A 17,182-nucleotide genomic window follows, 5' to 3' on the forward strand; every position below is an offset into this window, starting at 1 on the left:
TAATGGAGTATATATTTGAGGAAACCAAATTTCAGTTTCTGGTTTTCTGAAAGCTTGGTCATTAAATATCTGGCACTACAACTTAATGGAAAAGCCTTGTTGTTACTCTGCATCTGCATCAGGGTTAAGGAAGGGAGTTCCTCTTTTTCTCTTCTTCTTTCCCAGCTTTATCTAAATTGGGAGGGTAAGGTTCTGCACACTGCACGCGTGTAACTTAGGGATTGCTTTCTCAGCTGCTTTTATAAAATAATAAATGTACATTTTTTTACTCTTTCTCTTAGAGGCAGCCGAGAAGTGGTTGACAATGGAACGATCCCTGGGGATGGGTTAGGCGCTGCAGGTCTGGATTCCAGCTTTTATGGGCATTTAAAACGCAATTGGATCTGGACAAGCTACATCATCAATAAGACTAGCAAGGTGAGTATCTTTAAACTTGTATAAAGTGATGACTTTTGCAGGTTTTTGTATTCTTACAGATTGAAATACTGACTGCAAGGTGTTGCTGCTTGCATGCTTTCTCAATCCTATGGCTTAGTAAGGCTTTGCATCACTGGAAAGAAATGAATGGCAAATGTGGTAAATCTTGGTACTGAAGTGAATCAAAGAGTTGGACATAAACGTTATTGGAATTGAATTTGATAGTACATTCGACCAAAGGAGAAATACTTTGTTAAGCAAGAGACTTAGATTACTTAGTGGTGCTTCATAACTTTCGGGAACATATAAATTGTCAGATGAAAACTGAAACACCTAGAATAAGGAAATGCACAAAGTTTTTTTTAAAAAAAATTAAAAATCATAAAATCCTATGGTTTGGGTTGGAAGGGACATTTAAAGATAATCTAGATAAAACCCCACTTCCATGGGCAGGGATGCCTCCCACTAGATCAGGTTGTTCAGAGCCATATCCAATTCTTGAACATGTCTAAGGATGGGGCATCCACAGATTCTGTAGGCAACCTGTTCCAGTATCTAAGCACCCTTACAGTAAAGGTTTTCTTCCTTATATCTAATCTAAATCTAACTCCTTCTTCTTTCAGTTTAAAACTATTACTTCTTCAGTATGATTTAAGAAAAGCTCTACAGCCATTCGAATACGTAGTAGTAATGAGAGAAATGAATTCTTCATTGTAGCTAGGGATCTTTCTGTTGTTCATACTGAAAGCTTATTTCTGACACTACTCAAAGGATATCATTATTGTAATGTTAAAACTGGTGCACTCCTTTTGCATATCACTTGTTTGAAAATCCTGTTCTTCTAGGAAAACACAGTTTCTGAAAACGGACTGACAATGAGGCTCCAAACCTTCTTAACAAAACACCCTCTTCCACTTAGTACTGGAGGTAAGGTGATGGTGCTGGTGGGGGCTCTGACAGTTTTATGGCTTGTGCTATCTTTGTCGAATCCCATGTTGATTACATGGGTTATTTCTGTACCTGACCTAGAATGCTTCTGAGGCATTGTAATTGAAAAGTAAATAATTTCCTTTCTTATTTGTTGGATATATGGAACAATATTTTTTTATCCTTTTTAATTTCTGATGTGCAGTTTGCAAAAAGTCCAGAAGGACCCAGTGTCTCTTATGGCTAGGATGTTAGGTCCCCTATCTTTCTAATAAGGCTGTAGTAGTATCAGAGGTCTGGTTTATACCGGCATAGTGTAGAATACTAACCTTATTTTCTAAAGCAATTTGTGAGTGATGTTTTTTCTGTCTTTCGGTGTTTTTTGCCACTGGTTTAAATTGATCTCAACTTTACCTTTTGATCTTTCCTAGAAGTGGGAAGCTTCTTGCTGCTTTGATGTTTTTTGTTAAGGGTGTTCATACTCTTTAACTGCATGTTAGGCTGTAGTTGCTCTGCAGTCAAGTTGTTCTGTATACTTTATATGTAGATACGGCTAGATAAAGGTTTTTGTTTGCAAACGGTCTTATTGCACCTTCAGACTTCTAGTTTTCTTCATCCCTAGCCTGTTTTATAGCATCTAGGTGACGTTAAGGTTAAAGGCCTTTTTACAAATAATGCATTCTACATCTTTATAAACTCAATTTGATAAATTAAAATGAGCTTGCCTTTTACATAACTATTAAATTGAGAAGAATGTGCAACATTAAACACTTGTAATGCTGAAACTGTCAAACCATTTTTGCCAAGTCTAGCTTGATTTAAATTCCTCATTAAGGCGCTGTTAAAATTGTGTAGCCTCGCATCTAAGTTAAGGCAGGGGTACTGCTTCATGTTGAATATAAAACCTCAGTTCAGTTTCCTTGTGTTTTTGCACTGTACTCTAGACTTAATAATTGCTTGATAATTCCAAATTTATGTAGGATTTTATTCTGGGTAAGCTGCTGAGAAGTGGCATGAAATGCCATGCTGACAGCAAAAGACGAGTTGGAGAGACCTTCTCTCTTAATACACTGAAACTGGCACTTGCTTTTTATATCTTAATATTGTAGAATATAATTGCTATAAAGATCCACTCCTGTGAATGTATGTCGCCATAGGTAACAAAATTAGTATTCTGGGAGAAGCAAAGGCAGGATCTAAGTTTCTTGTCCAGAAGGAGGAATGTATTGAGATAAGCAAAGAAGCAACCCAGGATCGAACCACACGAGTGAGAGGTGGAAAAAGCCAAAGGAGGAAGAGGCTTAAGAAGGATACTGGGAAGGCAATAAAGAAGAAAAAGATAGGTAAGTAACTAGCGCACATCGGGAAAAAGAAGCATTCTTTTTAATGCATCTACCTACTGTAGTTTGCTTTAGAGAAGCTGATGTGACTGACACAGTGTGGGAAATGGAATGTTACTAGTCATCTTGTTGGATTGCCTCCTTTGGTGAAAAGGTTCCAATGTTCTGGGGCTGTATTCTAGCTCTGGTGGAAAACAGGAGCATGCTGCTGCTGTTACCTGTGTATCCATCATGGTTGTACTACTGTATAAACAAAAGAAATAAAAATTGTGCCTGGGCCAGATCAACTCTTTGCAATTCACCTTTACCTTTTTGATAGCTGGCTTAGAGCATCAGACCATGAAGTATCTGTAGGTAGTCAGTTTTCTATCTAAAGTGCTTGTTTGCTCATTCCTGAGCAAGGTATTAATGCATTTTACTTCCTCAGCTGCTGTCACCTAGTTCCTTCTCTGTTTTTGTGCTTTCATTCTCACAAGCTCAACTTTGGAAGTTGTTCCTGGCCCCATAATCTTCCTCATCCTCTGGGGAATTCACATCCAGACAGATAAACTTTCTGTAACCCACTGTATGTCTGTGCATATCTAGACTGCTTCTTTTTGTGTCTGAGGTAGTATGTAACAACAAGTTCCCCTGATACAGTCAGTCTTCTGCTTTTGAATGACAGAAACAGAGCTGACAAAGCAGCACAAAAGGAAAGAAGCAAAGCATTAAGATTGTAGTTAACAAAATTTCTTCCTATCAGACTTTATCTCTTATTTTAATCTTCACAAGGATAAGATAATAAATCAAACAGCAACAATAGAGAAACATCAGTTGTCTTCTGAATTGGCTGAGAAGCTACTGGTGGGAACTAAAAACCTAGTTGCTGTCTTTTCACACTAGCCACAGTGAGCACCTTTTCCTTCTTGAAAATTTTTGTTGCATTGTGCTTTTACTCACAACAAACATTGGTTTGAACTTCTTAAATATAAAATACAGTTGTAATGTTTCAGGCTTGCTCCTCGGATATCTTTCAAAGGCAAGCTGTTCTGTTTCCTATTCTCATGCAGCACTTAGTCCCAAGAAAAATTAAGTGTAAATTAAACCAATGACATTTGAGGAAAAAGGATAACCATTCTTCTGTTGAAAGCGCCTGCTTGGTGTTACAGCATTTTTCAAGTTTTACATTATAACCATTTACTATGCATACACCTGGTTGAATGTATAGTCACTAGGGTTTTCAGTTTTTCTACAGATAAATAATCATTAAAATATATTTGACACATCTGATGCTTCAGTGTTGGTTACATTGCGCTTCTCTTGCTGTGTGTCATAGTGAATAGCCTGGCTGTACTACATCTTATGGAAACATAATACTGGAAAGAACTTGAGTTACATCCATTCAAAATCTGTTTGTGGATTTTTTAACCCATTTTTTCATTGATTTAAGCCATGTTTTCCAAAGCAAGGAAATGTATATTGTGTATATTTAGCCCACTAAGTCTCTAATTTGGGCTTTTCCTCTTTGAAGTTGCACATTAGCATTTATAATGTTTGTGATAAGAGTTTGAATTCATCATAATATGTAGTGCTGAGATAATTGTCTTTTTCTGGATTTGTTAGAAGAAACTTCTGTAGAGAAAAGCAAAAAGCTCCGCTACCATGACGAAGCTGACCAGAGTGCCCTGCAGAGAATGACACGTCTGCGTGTCACCTGGACAGTGCAAGAAGACAGCTTGCTCATGCTGTGCCGAATTGCTAGTCACGTGCTAAATGCAAAGGTATTTAATAGGATCTCTATTTAATGGGTCTGTGTATTGAACACACATTTCATTGGTCCTAGGAGTTCTTCCTGGTTCTGACCATCATTTGAGTACATAAAAGCTGATGTTTAACTCTGAATGTTTCTGTTCTTTGTAGGTAAAAGGACCTTTTGTTCCATGGCAAGTAGTTCGGGATATCATGCATGCCAGTTTTGAGGAGTCCCTTGATAAAACTTCTCATTCTGTTGGACGAAGAGCTCGTTACATTGTCAGAAATCCCCAGACCTACCTTAATTACAAGTAAGGTTTTTGTCTGTGTTCTAGGTATAAGCTGAATTCTGAAACTAAGGGATATGCTTCTCCCATGTTTATCTTGTTTCCTGGGAATATAAATTTCCAATTTTCTGCACCCTAGTGCTACCAAATCTGTCTCTTCAGGGGGAAAGGCATATCAATGGCATAAAGAATAGCACAGGAAATATGTTGGTATGTAAATCAGTAATGCACCTGCATCTTAAAAGTGCTGTACACTTCTGATGTTAGCTGGTATTCTGTCCACTTATTCTTTTTTTCCCCATAACTTCAAAAGAAGATATGGTACATTTGAAAAGTTAGAGGTGAGTGCAAAGCATAATTAGGGATGGAAACAGATATAATAAAAGGATTTGTGTGCCTGGAAAAGAGGAAAAGAGAACTGAGAGGAGATGTCAAATGATTTTTATGGTTCTCTAACATGTTTATGCTATTAAGAAGGAACAATCACTTAACCAATATAAGAACTGAAGACCTGAAGAAGGAACAATCACTTAACCAATATAAGAACTGCGTAAAGATCATAGCCAGTAGTTTAAAATAATGGTGGTTTTTGATACAACATGCAGTTGAGCTTAGAACTCCTTGACACTGGATACTTTAGATAATAAAGTTTACATGGATTCAGAAAGTAACTAGATAAATTAATGAAAAAAAAATCCACTGAAGAGTATTAAAGATATTATAAACATAAAGACATTGTTGTGGATCAGGAATTTCCCTTTTAAGCAAATTCTCAGACACTGGGAGATTACACAAAAAAGGTATCGCTCTGTGCTCAGCCTCTTCTTTATCTTTCCAGTCTGTATCCTGTTGGTATCAGTTATAAGAGGATTCTGATTGAAACTGAATTTTTTTTGATCCACTATTACACCTTTGTGAAGACAAAAGTTCTGTAAAAGGACAGATCAAATTGACAGTTACATACGTCTTGTTTGATCCTTAGAAATATTTATAATTGCTTTTTTCAAACTAAGAAAAAAGGGTTAACATACTTAAAGTAACTAGCTCTACTGTTTGCTCATCTTCATCTAGACAGAGGAGACAAACATGCTTAGAAGAACAAGTTGAATCTGATTTGGGTTATTAATACCTGAATTTGATTGTCAGTTCTTAAGTAAAGATACAGGAATTTAGAAGTAACAGCGACAAGTAACTCTCTTACACTTCAGGTATCTTCTTTCAGATGAACCAAGCTGCCTCACTTAAGTTTTTCAGCCCTTTGTCCCTTATGGAACAGCTCTGCTTCCTATTCTGCTTTACTTTCTTGCATTCCTTACAAAATATTCAAAAAAAAAAAAAAAAAAAAAGAAGATTATTGTGGGTGCTATTCTTGCACTGTGTATGGGCCGTGGCACAGAAGTTTTTCCTAAATGAAATTCAGGTTTATTATTCAGTTCTCATTTCTATCACAGCCCATATGAAGTAATGAAATGAAGACGAGTTGGTTTGATGGCACTGGTAATCTAGGTATGTTGTAAATTAGGCAGAACTCTTCCTTTATTCCCATTTTTCACATGACATGTATAGGTTAATTTCTCTGAGCAGCATTAGATTGAGAGAATTTCAGCCAGTTACAATGTCTTCAATTGTGTCTGTTGCAGAGTTTGTCTTGCTGAGGTTTACCAAGATAAAGCCCTCATTGATGATTTCATGAATAGAGAAAATAACTATGAAGATCCACAGGTAGGAGGGAAGTAATCTGAAAGGTCATAGAGTGCTTGCATTGCTTGGATTACTGAGTGCTTGCACTGTGATTTCATTTCTTGAGTACTTGCACTATGACTTAATTTCTTATCTCTCTTGTGCTCTTTGCTACGTTAAAAATAGCATTGTTGTAAAAATGTAGCATCATTGCTATTTGGGAATGAGATGGACACTGGCAGCCTTCTAAAGACATGTAAACAGCACAACAAAATTGTTTTTTCAATGTGGTTGTTTGTAAATATCCATCTGTGTATTCATGTACACTGAGTTTTTTTTAAATCCTCTTGGCCCCTTGTTATCTGAGCAAGAAACCATCTTTGCTTGGTAACTTTGTATTTTTAATCCAGTTGCATCTTGAAATATTGCACTGCTTGTATGGGTGAATGTAAGATTGTAGGCGAATTTTATTGGAGAAGCTGTGTTCAAGGGAGCATCTTTGATCCTGCTGGGCAGTTTCTAGGAATGAATTGTACACAGACTGCAATATACATACTGCAGAGGACAGACTGTATGTTTCTGCTTGCTTCTTTCTTCTGCCACGCTTTCTTACTTCATAAGGAATTGAAAAATACTGTATGCATCCTCCCTCCTTGCTCACCTACTCTGTCCAGGAAGCTAAGGAGAAGCGGCTTTTCCTCTTCTGGGAAGAGGACCTGAATGGAAAGCAAAGAAGCTTTGAAGCTGCTAGCTCTCACAGAAATACACTGCTGACTCTCACACTGTTTTTACGTATTTCTTCTATAGATTGTTTTACAGTACAGGGGAGAAAATTTTTATGTAGTTCCTTATCTTATTTGTTGAGTCCTTTTTTCCCCTCCATCGTATGTCCCCAGAGTCTCTTTGGAAGCAAATAAAAACTTGTTTCCAGAGAGATTCAGGACCATTTCTCTTGTCTAACAGGTGTCCTTCAAAAAGTGATTATGCAAACTGATTTAAGGTAGAACATGATAGAGACTGTGAAGGGTATAAAGAGAAAAAAAGACTTGAGCAGAAGCCTAAACAAAGCTCTAGCAAGAGATCTTATGCTGTTAATTGTGCGTAATTTTTTTTAACTGTCTTCATGGTGGGTTGCTTGTAGCTGTGAGCCTGATTACAAACAGAACCTGCAACTGTTGAGAAAATCAGCAATCTTTACAGACCTTTTAATGCATTCTCTCATCTGCTGGACTATTTCTCTGACTGAATAATTCAATACTAAGCTATCTCTACCAGAATTTTCCATCAACACTTTAAAAGTAAACTGTCTTTTCCAACTCTTCAGAAATGTTACCAACCTCAATTTCTTTCTCTTGGTTTTTAAAGGTTTGTGCAACAGAGTTTAAGCAATTTGTGGAAAGACTGAAAGTGAAATTCAGTTCAACACTGGGGAATCCCAGCCTTGAGATTCCTGATACTTTGCAGGAACTCTTTTCCAGGTATTTTAATAATGGTGATTTTTGACTCCGTACTCGGGCAGCCAGTGGGAGAGGGGAGCCATTCAGAGCATACATGTTCTCAGCTATGCATGATTTATACCCTCTGCTACTTCTAGTCTTGGTATCAAAAGAATTTTCAATAAGTACAACAAGCAACGTTTCTTTCAAATCCATAATTCCTAAATACAAATATATAACTAATTTTCAGTTATTTGTGCAAGAATGCTTATTTTAAATCATTTCCATTCTGCTAAATAATAAAACCAGAAATTCCAATGTCAAATTTTCATAGATGGTTAAATCCTCGGCTTTGTTATTAGCGATGTAGGTGTTCAGGTGTAATATTTTGGATGAAATATAAGACTTTCCTTTACCATTTTCCAGATTAACTGGCTTCATTTCGTATTATAATTTGTTGCTGGTTACTCAGATAAATCATTTCAATGCTGCTGTCTAAAACCGGTGATACCGAAAATTGCTTAGCTTAGTGTAGCATTCCTCAGGCTCTTTGTTGATGAATATTACTTGGAGATGAGTTTGAAAATATGGATCTCAACAATTCTATAATAACAAATTTAGCGCCTTTGTAACTTTAAAAAAAAAAAAACTTTGAGAAAAGCTGTATGTTACAGAAATGCTGTGGATGGCAACTGAAATTCTGAGAACTCAGTAAAATACCAAATCTGTACATTTCTGTACTGGCTGCCATGCATGTGTTTTATCTGAAAGTTATGCTGAGGGCTGCTGGAGCAGAGAGCACCCCTGCGCTGTTTTAGTACTTAGGTTATTAGCAGTTGCTGTAGTCAACCTCTGCATTTCACAGTTGATACAAAATCAAGATCTCGGTATGGCACAGATTCAGCATAAGGCATGTTATTTTTGTCACAGTGTTTTCCCTTTGTTTAACTAGATTTCGAGTGTTGGCAATTGGAGAAGATACAAACCAAAACACAAAAGAGGATAGTCTCAGTAGGTGAGTAACACCAACACCATTTTTTTCCATTGGGACTCCAAGGCCATGTCAGCCCTCACATCTGTCAAAGTGATGCATATAGTCTTCTAATTCAGTATGTTTTTCATGTGTTTGTTTTCTTTCCTTTTTTTTTTTTTTTTGTTTGTTTCCAATATAAAACCCAGTATAAGAATACACTTAAAAGCCTGCAGGTATCTCTGACGTGGATCGTGGATTTGATGAATAAAATGACAGCAGCAAAGACCTTCTCAAAATTTCTCCACTGGGAAAACTGAATTTTCAGCATTTTTGTGATTATTTTTATCTCCAGGTTTTTAAATCTTTGCCACTCAAAAGAAATTTTTACCACTTACTGTCCTCACCAGAATTTAGGAAGCAGTAAGGTCATTCCTGAAATGCTTTGCAATGTTCTACAAATCTGACCTCTCAACTTGTGAAGAAATGCAAAAGAGGTGTCTGGAAGTTGCAGAACACAAAGGAAGTGCTTGACTTGAAGACTGTGTTGGGAAGCCTCAGTTGCTCTAAGAAAATCTATTTTATTATGGCTCATGTGCAGATAAAAGATAGGGCAGGACTGTCAGATGAGCCCAGGTCTCGTGTTGGCAGAAAATGCAGATATTTTTTGGAAAGTGGCTTTTGGCAGAAGGCTTTTGTACTTGGGAAGCACCTTCTCTGTGTTAGCCTATAAGCATCCAGAGGAGTCTTACAGGATGGGTAGAGGTAGAAGCAGAAGTTTTATTTACTGGCAAAGAGTGCTCTGGAATCAGAAATAAGACAGGTTTCCTGTATGAATATTCTCAACTAAGACAATGATCTGTCATTCTGGTGGTCTCTTACCATTATAATAACATTTATGTTTTCCATATGGGTGCTGTACCTTAAGAGGAGGAGATGTTATCAAATATAACTTTGTTTTATGTCAGGTTATCTGGACTGATCCAAAAATTCAGGGTGGAGGGTCAAGGAAATGTAACAGGCTCCTTTACATTAATGATCCTCAGCTGAAGTGATCTCATATCTTTAGAAATCTATATTCAAAGAAGCAAGTGATTGAGTCGGCCTATTTTTGTGCTAATTCAGTAGTTTGGTACCTCCTGCTCAAAAATCATCATCGTGAATAAACACTTTATTTTTTTTTTTCAGTGTCTACGATATTCATTTTTTAGTGCTACAGAATCTCATTCAGAGCACTTTGGCACTCTCAGATAACCAGATGAAATCTTGCCAGTCGTTTCAGGTACAAAATCTAGAGCAATCCTTACTGGTCATACAGTCCTAGAGAGCTTTTCCTTACCTTGTCGTAATGTCTTTTCAAATGGGAGGCAAGAAACCCTGTAACTTAGATTTGTATCCATTCTGTGGGGATTATTCTGTTCTGCTTTTGAGAAATTATGTTTTCCAGGCAGCTTTTCTATATGTTGCTTTTCCGCTGAGGATGAGATTGCAAGATGTAAGGTTGGAGCAATCCCTGAAAATCACAGGAAATGAACTCTATATCAACTCCAGTGGGTCAAACTGTATCATGATTTAGTGCCCACTTGAGCAGTTGAAATTATGCTCTGGAGGAGATACCACAAAGGCAGTCCTAGTATCCAGCTGACACTGGTGTTGGTCAACCTCTGCTTCAGTGTTGGAGATTATAAAAACATATCATCTATCAGTGAAACACTTCAAAAAATAAAGTTAGAAGTTCCAAAGGAGTTTAATATCAACAGGCAAGAATGGAGCCTAAAAAGTCAAGTTTGTGGAAGCATGTCTGCCTGGTAAAATGATGGGAAGATTCTATCCAGACACAGTGCACGTGAATGTGCTTTACATATTAAATTCTAGTAGGAGACTGATCCCGTTTTCAATTTCAGGTGTTCTCCAGTATTTAGTTAATTTAATTGCCATTTACTGTGGACAGCCTGGAAGTCAATAAAAGAAACAAGTAGTGTAGTTAAGTGAATTTATAGATATCATTTTCATTCTGGCTTGTAGCTCAGTGTTCATTTAGTTAATATAAACCTCAAGTAGGTGAGCCTAACAGTGGGTTCAGAACTAAAACTGTTTTTTACATTGTTTTTTTTGCAGACATTTCGTTTGTACCGGGAGTACCGGGATGACATTCTTGTGAAGGCTTTCCTAGAGTGTCAGAAGAGAAGCTTGGTCAATCGCCGTCGAGTAAACCATACGCTGGGCCCCAAGAAAAGCAGGGCTTTGCCTTTTGTACCCATGTCATATCAGCTCTCTCAGAGTTATTACAGGTGGGTGTCACTGTATATGCATGAGCAAATAAAAAGAATCCAGTCTGGTATGCTTGGCATGGAGGAGAGAATACACATGAAATATCTAGAGTTAAAAAAAAACTGGCCATGATAGCTGAAGCTCAAGAGATGAAGATACCATCTATGTATGTTAGCCCTTCATTCAGTTAGCAATTGGGACCGTACAGGGAATAGAGCCAAGTTTGCTGAAGAGCCTTTACAAAAAGACATGCGCAGAGGAGAGGAGAGGTAGCACCCAAGTTCAAGATGTGGTGAAAAGATTTTTCGTCTCTAATTATTTTGTGCTGTACTGTACCCTGGATGTCGGGGTGGGGGGAGGGAAGAGCAGTTAGCTATAAATGCATTCAATGCTCAAGCAGGAGATGAGATCATTGCTTTATATTTGCTATATAGTACCTGACCTTTACATGGTGTACTGCTGTTCTGGACCTAGTAAAGGGACTGTGAAAGCAGATGTAGAGGATACTTGGTCATCAGCTCTAGCACGGAACTTTAACTATTTGGCTGCTCTGTGTACTATTGGTTTGAAATCTATGCACTGTAAGAACAGACTACAAAAGATTTATGCTTTGCCGATTGGTTTTCTTGCTTATTTGTTTATCCAGAGTTTTTACATGGCGGTTTCCTAGTACAATCTGTACAGAGTCCTTCCAGTTCTTTGAGAAGCTCAAGGACACAGAAAAATCAGACCAGCCAGATAACTTCTCGTTTAAAGATCAAGAAAGCAAAGCATCAGAAGGCATGATTACATTTCCTATGGATGGACCAGGTGGTCACTGTGTGACAATGCTTTCCCTATTCTCCCTGGGACTTGTATCTGTGAATGTGAGAATCCCAGAGCAGATAGTTGTGGTGGACAGCACTATGGTAGAAAATGAAGTGATAAAAAGGTAAACACTGTTATTTTTATTAGTAAATAAGACTTGAATGAAGTTGGCTATTTCAACACTGTACCTTCCCATTTCAAGGACTTAACAAAGATTTTCTAGGATTTCTTTATCAGTGATACCTGGCTCCACAATATTTGTTCTGTGTATTGTCTGTTCTTTAATTTTTATTTTTTAAACCTGCAGCAATTGAATACCATTGAAATTGAAACTCTGTTGGCAGTCTTGCAACAGTCGTGTGTTCTGTTAGAGTACAACTAAAATTTCTTGCTGCGTATAACCTGTTGCTTCCTGTTACGTTGCCAGTGTACACGGGAAATAGTTTGCTCCCTTTCTCTTTAGAGCAGCTTTTTGAATATTTGTTATCATAGTCCTCCTCCCAAAATCTGCTGTTCTTTAAGATGAGCAGCCTCAGTTCCTTTGGTAGTGTTTTTGGTGTATTATCCAGATCTGTGTCTTCCATATTATTTTCCTCTGAACTGAACTGTGATGTGAAGAAACAAATGCCATGGTCTTGCTGGCAGGTCTGTGACAATTTTAACATATTATATAGGTGATACACCTGCTCATATACCCCAAGATGATTAATCGCTATGTTCTTGCCAAAAAGAAAAAAAAAAAAAAGTGTGGTAATTAATGTCCAGCTAGTGGTTCGCTATAACAAGATTGTTTTCCTTCACACCATTAGTTGTTTCCCCACAGTGCAGATGCAGATGTATAGTACTATAATATAAACAGTGTGTGCATTTGTCCATGTGAAACTGCATCCTGTTCTTTTCCAGACTATTTTTCCAATGGAAACATTCTGAAAACGAATCCAGTCCTCTCACATACTTGTAGCCACTCCAGTTTGGTGATCCCCTGCGAATTTAGTAAGCTATGGTATCACCCAGGTCATTAGCAGAAATCATACAACACTGAACTCTGGAGAAGTCCTAATTGTGAGTAGAGGCACCTGAGTTCAGTTTTCCAACCAATTTTGATATGCTCACACTATTTTTTTTCAAAATGATGTTTTCTTTTTTGGTTTTAATACGTTTTAAGAGAAGGTACTTCAGGTCTAAGCCATGTCAGAAAAGATTAGAAGGAACCTAGGTTAGGTTGTCTCTGGCATAATCTGCTTAAAACAGAGGCAACTTCAGGGTCAGATCAGTTGTTCAGAGCCTTGTCTGCTTCACCTTTATCCAGAATGGCTCTTTCTTGTCCTGGAAAGTAACAGTGTTGACTTGACTAAATTTGTTCCTGGGAAGTCTATCATGGCTGCTGTTACAACTATTCTTTCTTTACTTTGAGGTTGTCTACAGTTTTCTTGTTTGTTTGTTGTTGTTGTTGTTGTTTTTAAGTAACAGAAGTGTTTGGTCTGTGATGTTTTTCTCCTTTTAAAAATAAGCCCTACCCTATGAGACAGACATGCCTCATGTCTGTCCTGTCTGAGACACTTACAGTTTCTGCCTTTGTGCTCTGAGAGGTGTTCTCTCATGATGAAGCTTCTGTTCAGCCAAAGAGGTTCAGCACTGTAAGCTGAGATATTTGGGGTTCATGTCAGATGTTCACAAAAAGAGAGTATATGCTTCACTGTGGACCTTCACTGGATTTTGTTTTCCATGGTTGTTTGTTCTCAGCACTTCAAATAAGCCTGTTATGGACATACCCACAGCTGTTCCTGACTAACCACCGGAAGGCAGAATAGCACGTGTTCTTGCTGTACTCGTTGTAATGAGTCCATTTCTTATTTCTGGGGGGGAAAGGCAACAAACAAACAAAATGTCTCTGTTTGCTATAGCTTGGGAAAAGAAGGACTTGAGGAGGAGGAAGAAGAGGATGACGACTTAGACGACAGCTCTGGAGGCAAACGGAGAATAGAAGTAAAAGCTCGTCAAGCATCTCATACCAATTACTTACTGATGAGAGGCTACTATGCCCCTGGAATCGTCAGTATGCGCAATCTGAGTCCCAGTGACAATATCGTGGTCAATTCCTGCCAGGTGAAGGTTAAGCTGCGGTGTACACCAGTTCCAGGAAGACTCAGCTCTCCAGGTTGGTTCACAGATGTGGGCTGGAGCAGGATAGGTAAATCCTCAGCTCATGTGTTCTCTGAGTTGAACAAAGCCTCCTAATAGGAATGTTCTTTTTTCATTAGACATGCAGTTTGCCTTGTAATGCTCTCTCCTGACTGAATACAAACAAGTGGTCTACTTATAAAGGCACCTTTTGGTAGTTGGTGACAAGGCCTTGGCTGCACTTCATGTTACATGAAATTGTTTATCCAAATAGGAAGTTTGTCCTCTTTTTCCTGAAGTTTTTCAGTCCCCCCAATAACTTAAAGTACTATGCTATCTTACACCCAGGGTTTCTTTTCTGTAAAGAGGAAAAAAAAAAAATCTTTCAGAGCTCCTTGAATAGAAATTCACTTTTACTTGTCTCTTGCAAGTGACTGAAATAGTGTTGTTCAATCTCTGGCCTTTTAGCTACAGTAATTAAACTTGTTGATAATATTTAGAGCTTGAATATTTGCAATTTATTGGCACACTTCCTTCCTGCTGTAATGCAAATGTATCTAGGAAAGCCTTTAGCTGTTTAGCTCTTAGTGGGAAGGGCTAGTGCTGTCCCTGCCCATTCCTATTGTTATTGTGATAGAGGTAAAATAGAAATTATTTCTCATATCTCTGCTACCACACATGCCCTGCAGGTCTGCTCAGCTAACAGCTCATTACAGGTCTTGTTTTTCCTTGGCTGTCAAAGAAGTGCAGCTGTCATGTAAGTGTCTGTCAGTGCGTGATGTAAAGGAAACCTGCAGATAAAAGGGCAGGGAGCAGATAAGAGGACTGCCAAAACTGCCACCTAATCATCCGGGACTGAAAAAAGGTTTTATGCTGCTTCAGCTTCTGAATACTTAGTACAGTGAGGGGTGAGTTTTGGTGCAGCGACAGACCTGTCCCCAAGCAGAGCTGCTTGTTATACTGATTGTACTAAAACACTGGGAACTTGCAGGTCATACCATGTCTGGCCAATAGCTTTCTGCCACAGATCAGCTGCCACAGATTTTTCGGTGTGACAGAGGCTTGGACAGGCTGGAGAGCTGGGCTAACTAATTAATGAGGTTAACTTAATTAACTAATTAACTGAGTTAACTTAATTAACTAATTAATTAAGTTTAGGTGGCCCAGTGTTAGAGAATACCAGAAAGTCTACACTGTCTTCCAGTGATACTTCCCTTTGCTAAGAGAGTAGGCCCTTTCAAACCAGCTTGCTGTACTTCGACAGGCCTTTCAGACACAAATATGTAAGGCAGAAAGGAAAAAGGAAGCTGCAGTAATGAACATGGAAAGCTGAGCTCTGTTTTTAATTGGAATTGCCTAGAACACCTCTAATCTGTCTGTCTCAGAATATTTATCTTTCCGTAGTGCACTGTGTAATAACACTACATCACAGCTTATACACTTGTTTTTTATTTGCTTTGCAGTTTCTTCTATGCTTGATACCACAGCTGTGGGAGTCTCCTGCCTTCCTGAAACTTTTACTAGACTGATAAAAGTCCAAGAAGAAAAGTATGATGTTGATCAGTTTCTTCGTGAGTGTACAGAATGCTACGGCTATAATCCCAGAGACACAGCTGCTGTTTTGGAGATCCGTAATGCAATAGAAGCCACTTCCCACTTCGGGATTTGCAAAGCTGACCTGGGCAAACGTTTCTGCAGCTATGAAGAGGTGGAACCTCCTCGCACCAGGAACTTGCAGCAGTACATTCAGGTGGTTTAACAGCCAGCTGTTTTCCATACATCAATGTCTGCATGCCTAGAATTCCCCTTGAATAGATCAATCTTCCAGATGGTATGAAGCAACATGAATTGAACAAAGCTATTCATATTAGGCCAGAGATAACATACCAATAGTGTGATAGTAATCTTGCCTCATAGTTAGTAAGGCCAAAATCTAAAGCAGCATTTATTCAAAGATAGGAATTAACTTTTTCTGAAACTTAGAGGTGTCAACGTTCACCTCTGGGAGCAAAGTACTCTCTCCCAGTTACAGTTTAACTTAATTTAAGCTGAACGAAAATGTCTTGAGTTGCAATTTCAGAGAAGTTTAAGGTACAGAACATCTTTTCAATTTAAGTGCAACAGGACAGGAAATTGAATATCCTACTAAGCTCTCCCTCTTTGCTGTTACTTAAATATGATGATTCCATGATGCTTAGCTATAATGCCTTTTTTTCCATTGTAAGCTCCTGAGATCCTTTTTTTTTTCCGTAGGACCTCATTGAAATGCAGCAAGTTTTAGAAGTAGGAGGCTATACTGTACGACTGGTTGCAATTATATTTGCCAAGCCATGGCTATTACATTCAGTCTGTCTGATGAATAAACCAGGTGATTCTGGTCAGCAAGGTGCAGACACCGCTCTCTCAGATGCCCAACAGGATTGCCTGCTGTCAGGACCAAGTAAGGGAGAGGAATGTTCACGAGAGGAGGAACAGCTGGAAACAGACACAAAAAATCTCGATGATGAAGAACCCCCAAGAAAGAGATGCAAGACTCAAAATTATGTCCTTCAAGAGAGTAACCAACTCTGCCAGGATTCACAGAGTGGTTTGAAAAGTGCAAATGCAAGTAATTTTGATGCAGATGTTACTGATCCTATTACCATGAAGAACCCTTTGATCACGGATGGAGAATCAGGCTCCCTGGGGGGACAATCAGAACATACAGCTGAACACCCATTGTGTACTCCAGACACTGTGAATGTGGATGCATTCAAGGATCAAGATAAACCTTGTTCTGAGGACAAAGAGCTGGAAGTAGAAAATGATAATTTCAGCACTGACAAGCTTACCCCTAGCCTTGAACATGCAGCCAAAGAGCAGTGTGATGATGTTTCCCATTTACAGGAGAACCCAGACGTCTCTAAAGGTACGTAGGAGTGCTCTACATCCAAGAAATAGAGGCTAGCTCATTGTCATTGGATCCCAAACAGGTAGCTCCATTTTATAAGCAAACACTTGATCCTTTATGAAGCCATACCCACTAAGAGAAGTTTTCGTTTCTCACAAAGTGGCACTGCGCTAGTTGACCTGGAAGGTATTGGAGGTTTCAGATACAGGAAAGTTTATTTTCTGTGCCTGGAATGTTCATGCCTAGTCCAGAAATGTGCTTTCCTTAGAAAGCCATTTCCTTAGAATCAGAGAATACCCTGAGTT

The 17,182-nt window shown here is 38.4% G+C and overlaps 1 protein-coding gene across 2 annotated transcripts in view; it reads left to right on the plus strand.

Moving 5' to 3' along the window:
• GTF3C1 (general transcription factor IIIC subunit 1) overlaps nucleotides 1-17,182 on the plus strand; it is a 44,021-nt gene that overhangs the window by 23,252 nt on the left and 3,587 nt on the right. For both annotated transcript variants that reach the window (XM_035339955.1, XM_035339956.1), the window contains exons 21-34: nucleotides 282-417; nucleotides 1,263-1,344; nucleotides 2,502-2,687; nucleotides 4,287-4,444; nucleotides 4,584-4,726; nucleotides 6,343-6,424; nucleotides 7,748-7,860; nucleotides 8,771-8,833; nucleotides 9,977-10,070; nucleotides 10,907-11,079; nucleotides 11,706-11,990; nucleotides 13,771-14,024; nucleotides 15,451-15,737; nucleotides 16,241-16,895. In XM_035339955.1, the coding sequence (XP_035195846.1) occupies nucleotides 282-417; nucleotides 1,263-1,344; nucleotides 2,502-2,687; nucleotides 4,287-4,444; nucleotides 4,584-4,726; nucleotides 6,343-6,424; nucleotides 7,748-7,860; nucleotides 8,771-8,833; nucleotides 9,977-10,070; nucleotides 10,907-11,079; nucleotides 11,706-11,990; nucleotides 13,771-14,024; nucleotides 15,451-15,737; nucleotides 16,241-16,895 (2,711 nt within the window). The remainder of the gene's footprint in view (nucleotides 1-281; nucleotides 418-1,262; nucleotides 1,345-2,501; nucleotides 2,688-4,286; nucleotides 4,445-4,583; nucleotides 4,727-6,342; nucleotides 6,425-7,747; nucleotides 7,861-8,770; nucleotides 8,834-9,976; nucleotides 10,071-10,906; nucleotides 11,080-11,705; nucleotides 11,991-13,770; nucleotides 14,025-15,450; nucleotides 15,738-16,240; nucleotides 16,896-17,182) is intronic.

Source organism: Oxyura jamaicensis, chromosome 14 (genome assembly GCF_011077185.1).
Source record: "Oxyura jamaicensis isolate SHBP4307 breed ruddy duck chromosome 14, BPBGC_Ojam_1.0, whole genome shotgun sequence".
NCBI lineage: Eukaryota > Metazoa > Chordata > Aves > Anseriformes > Anatidae > Oxyura > Oxyura jamaicensis.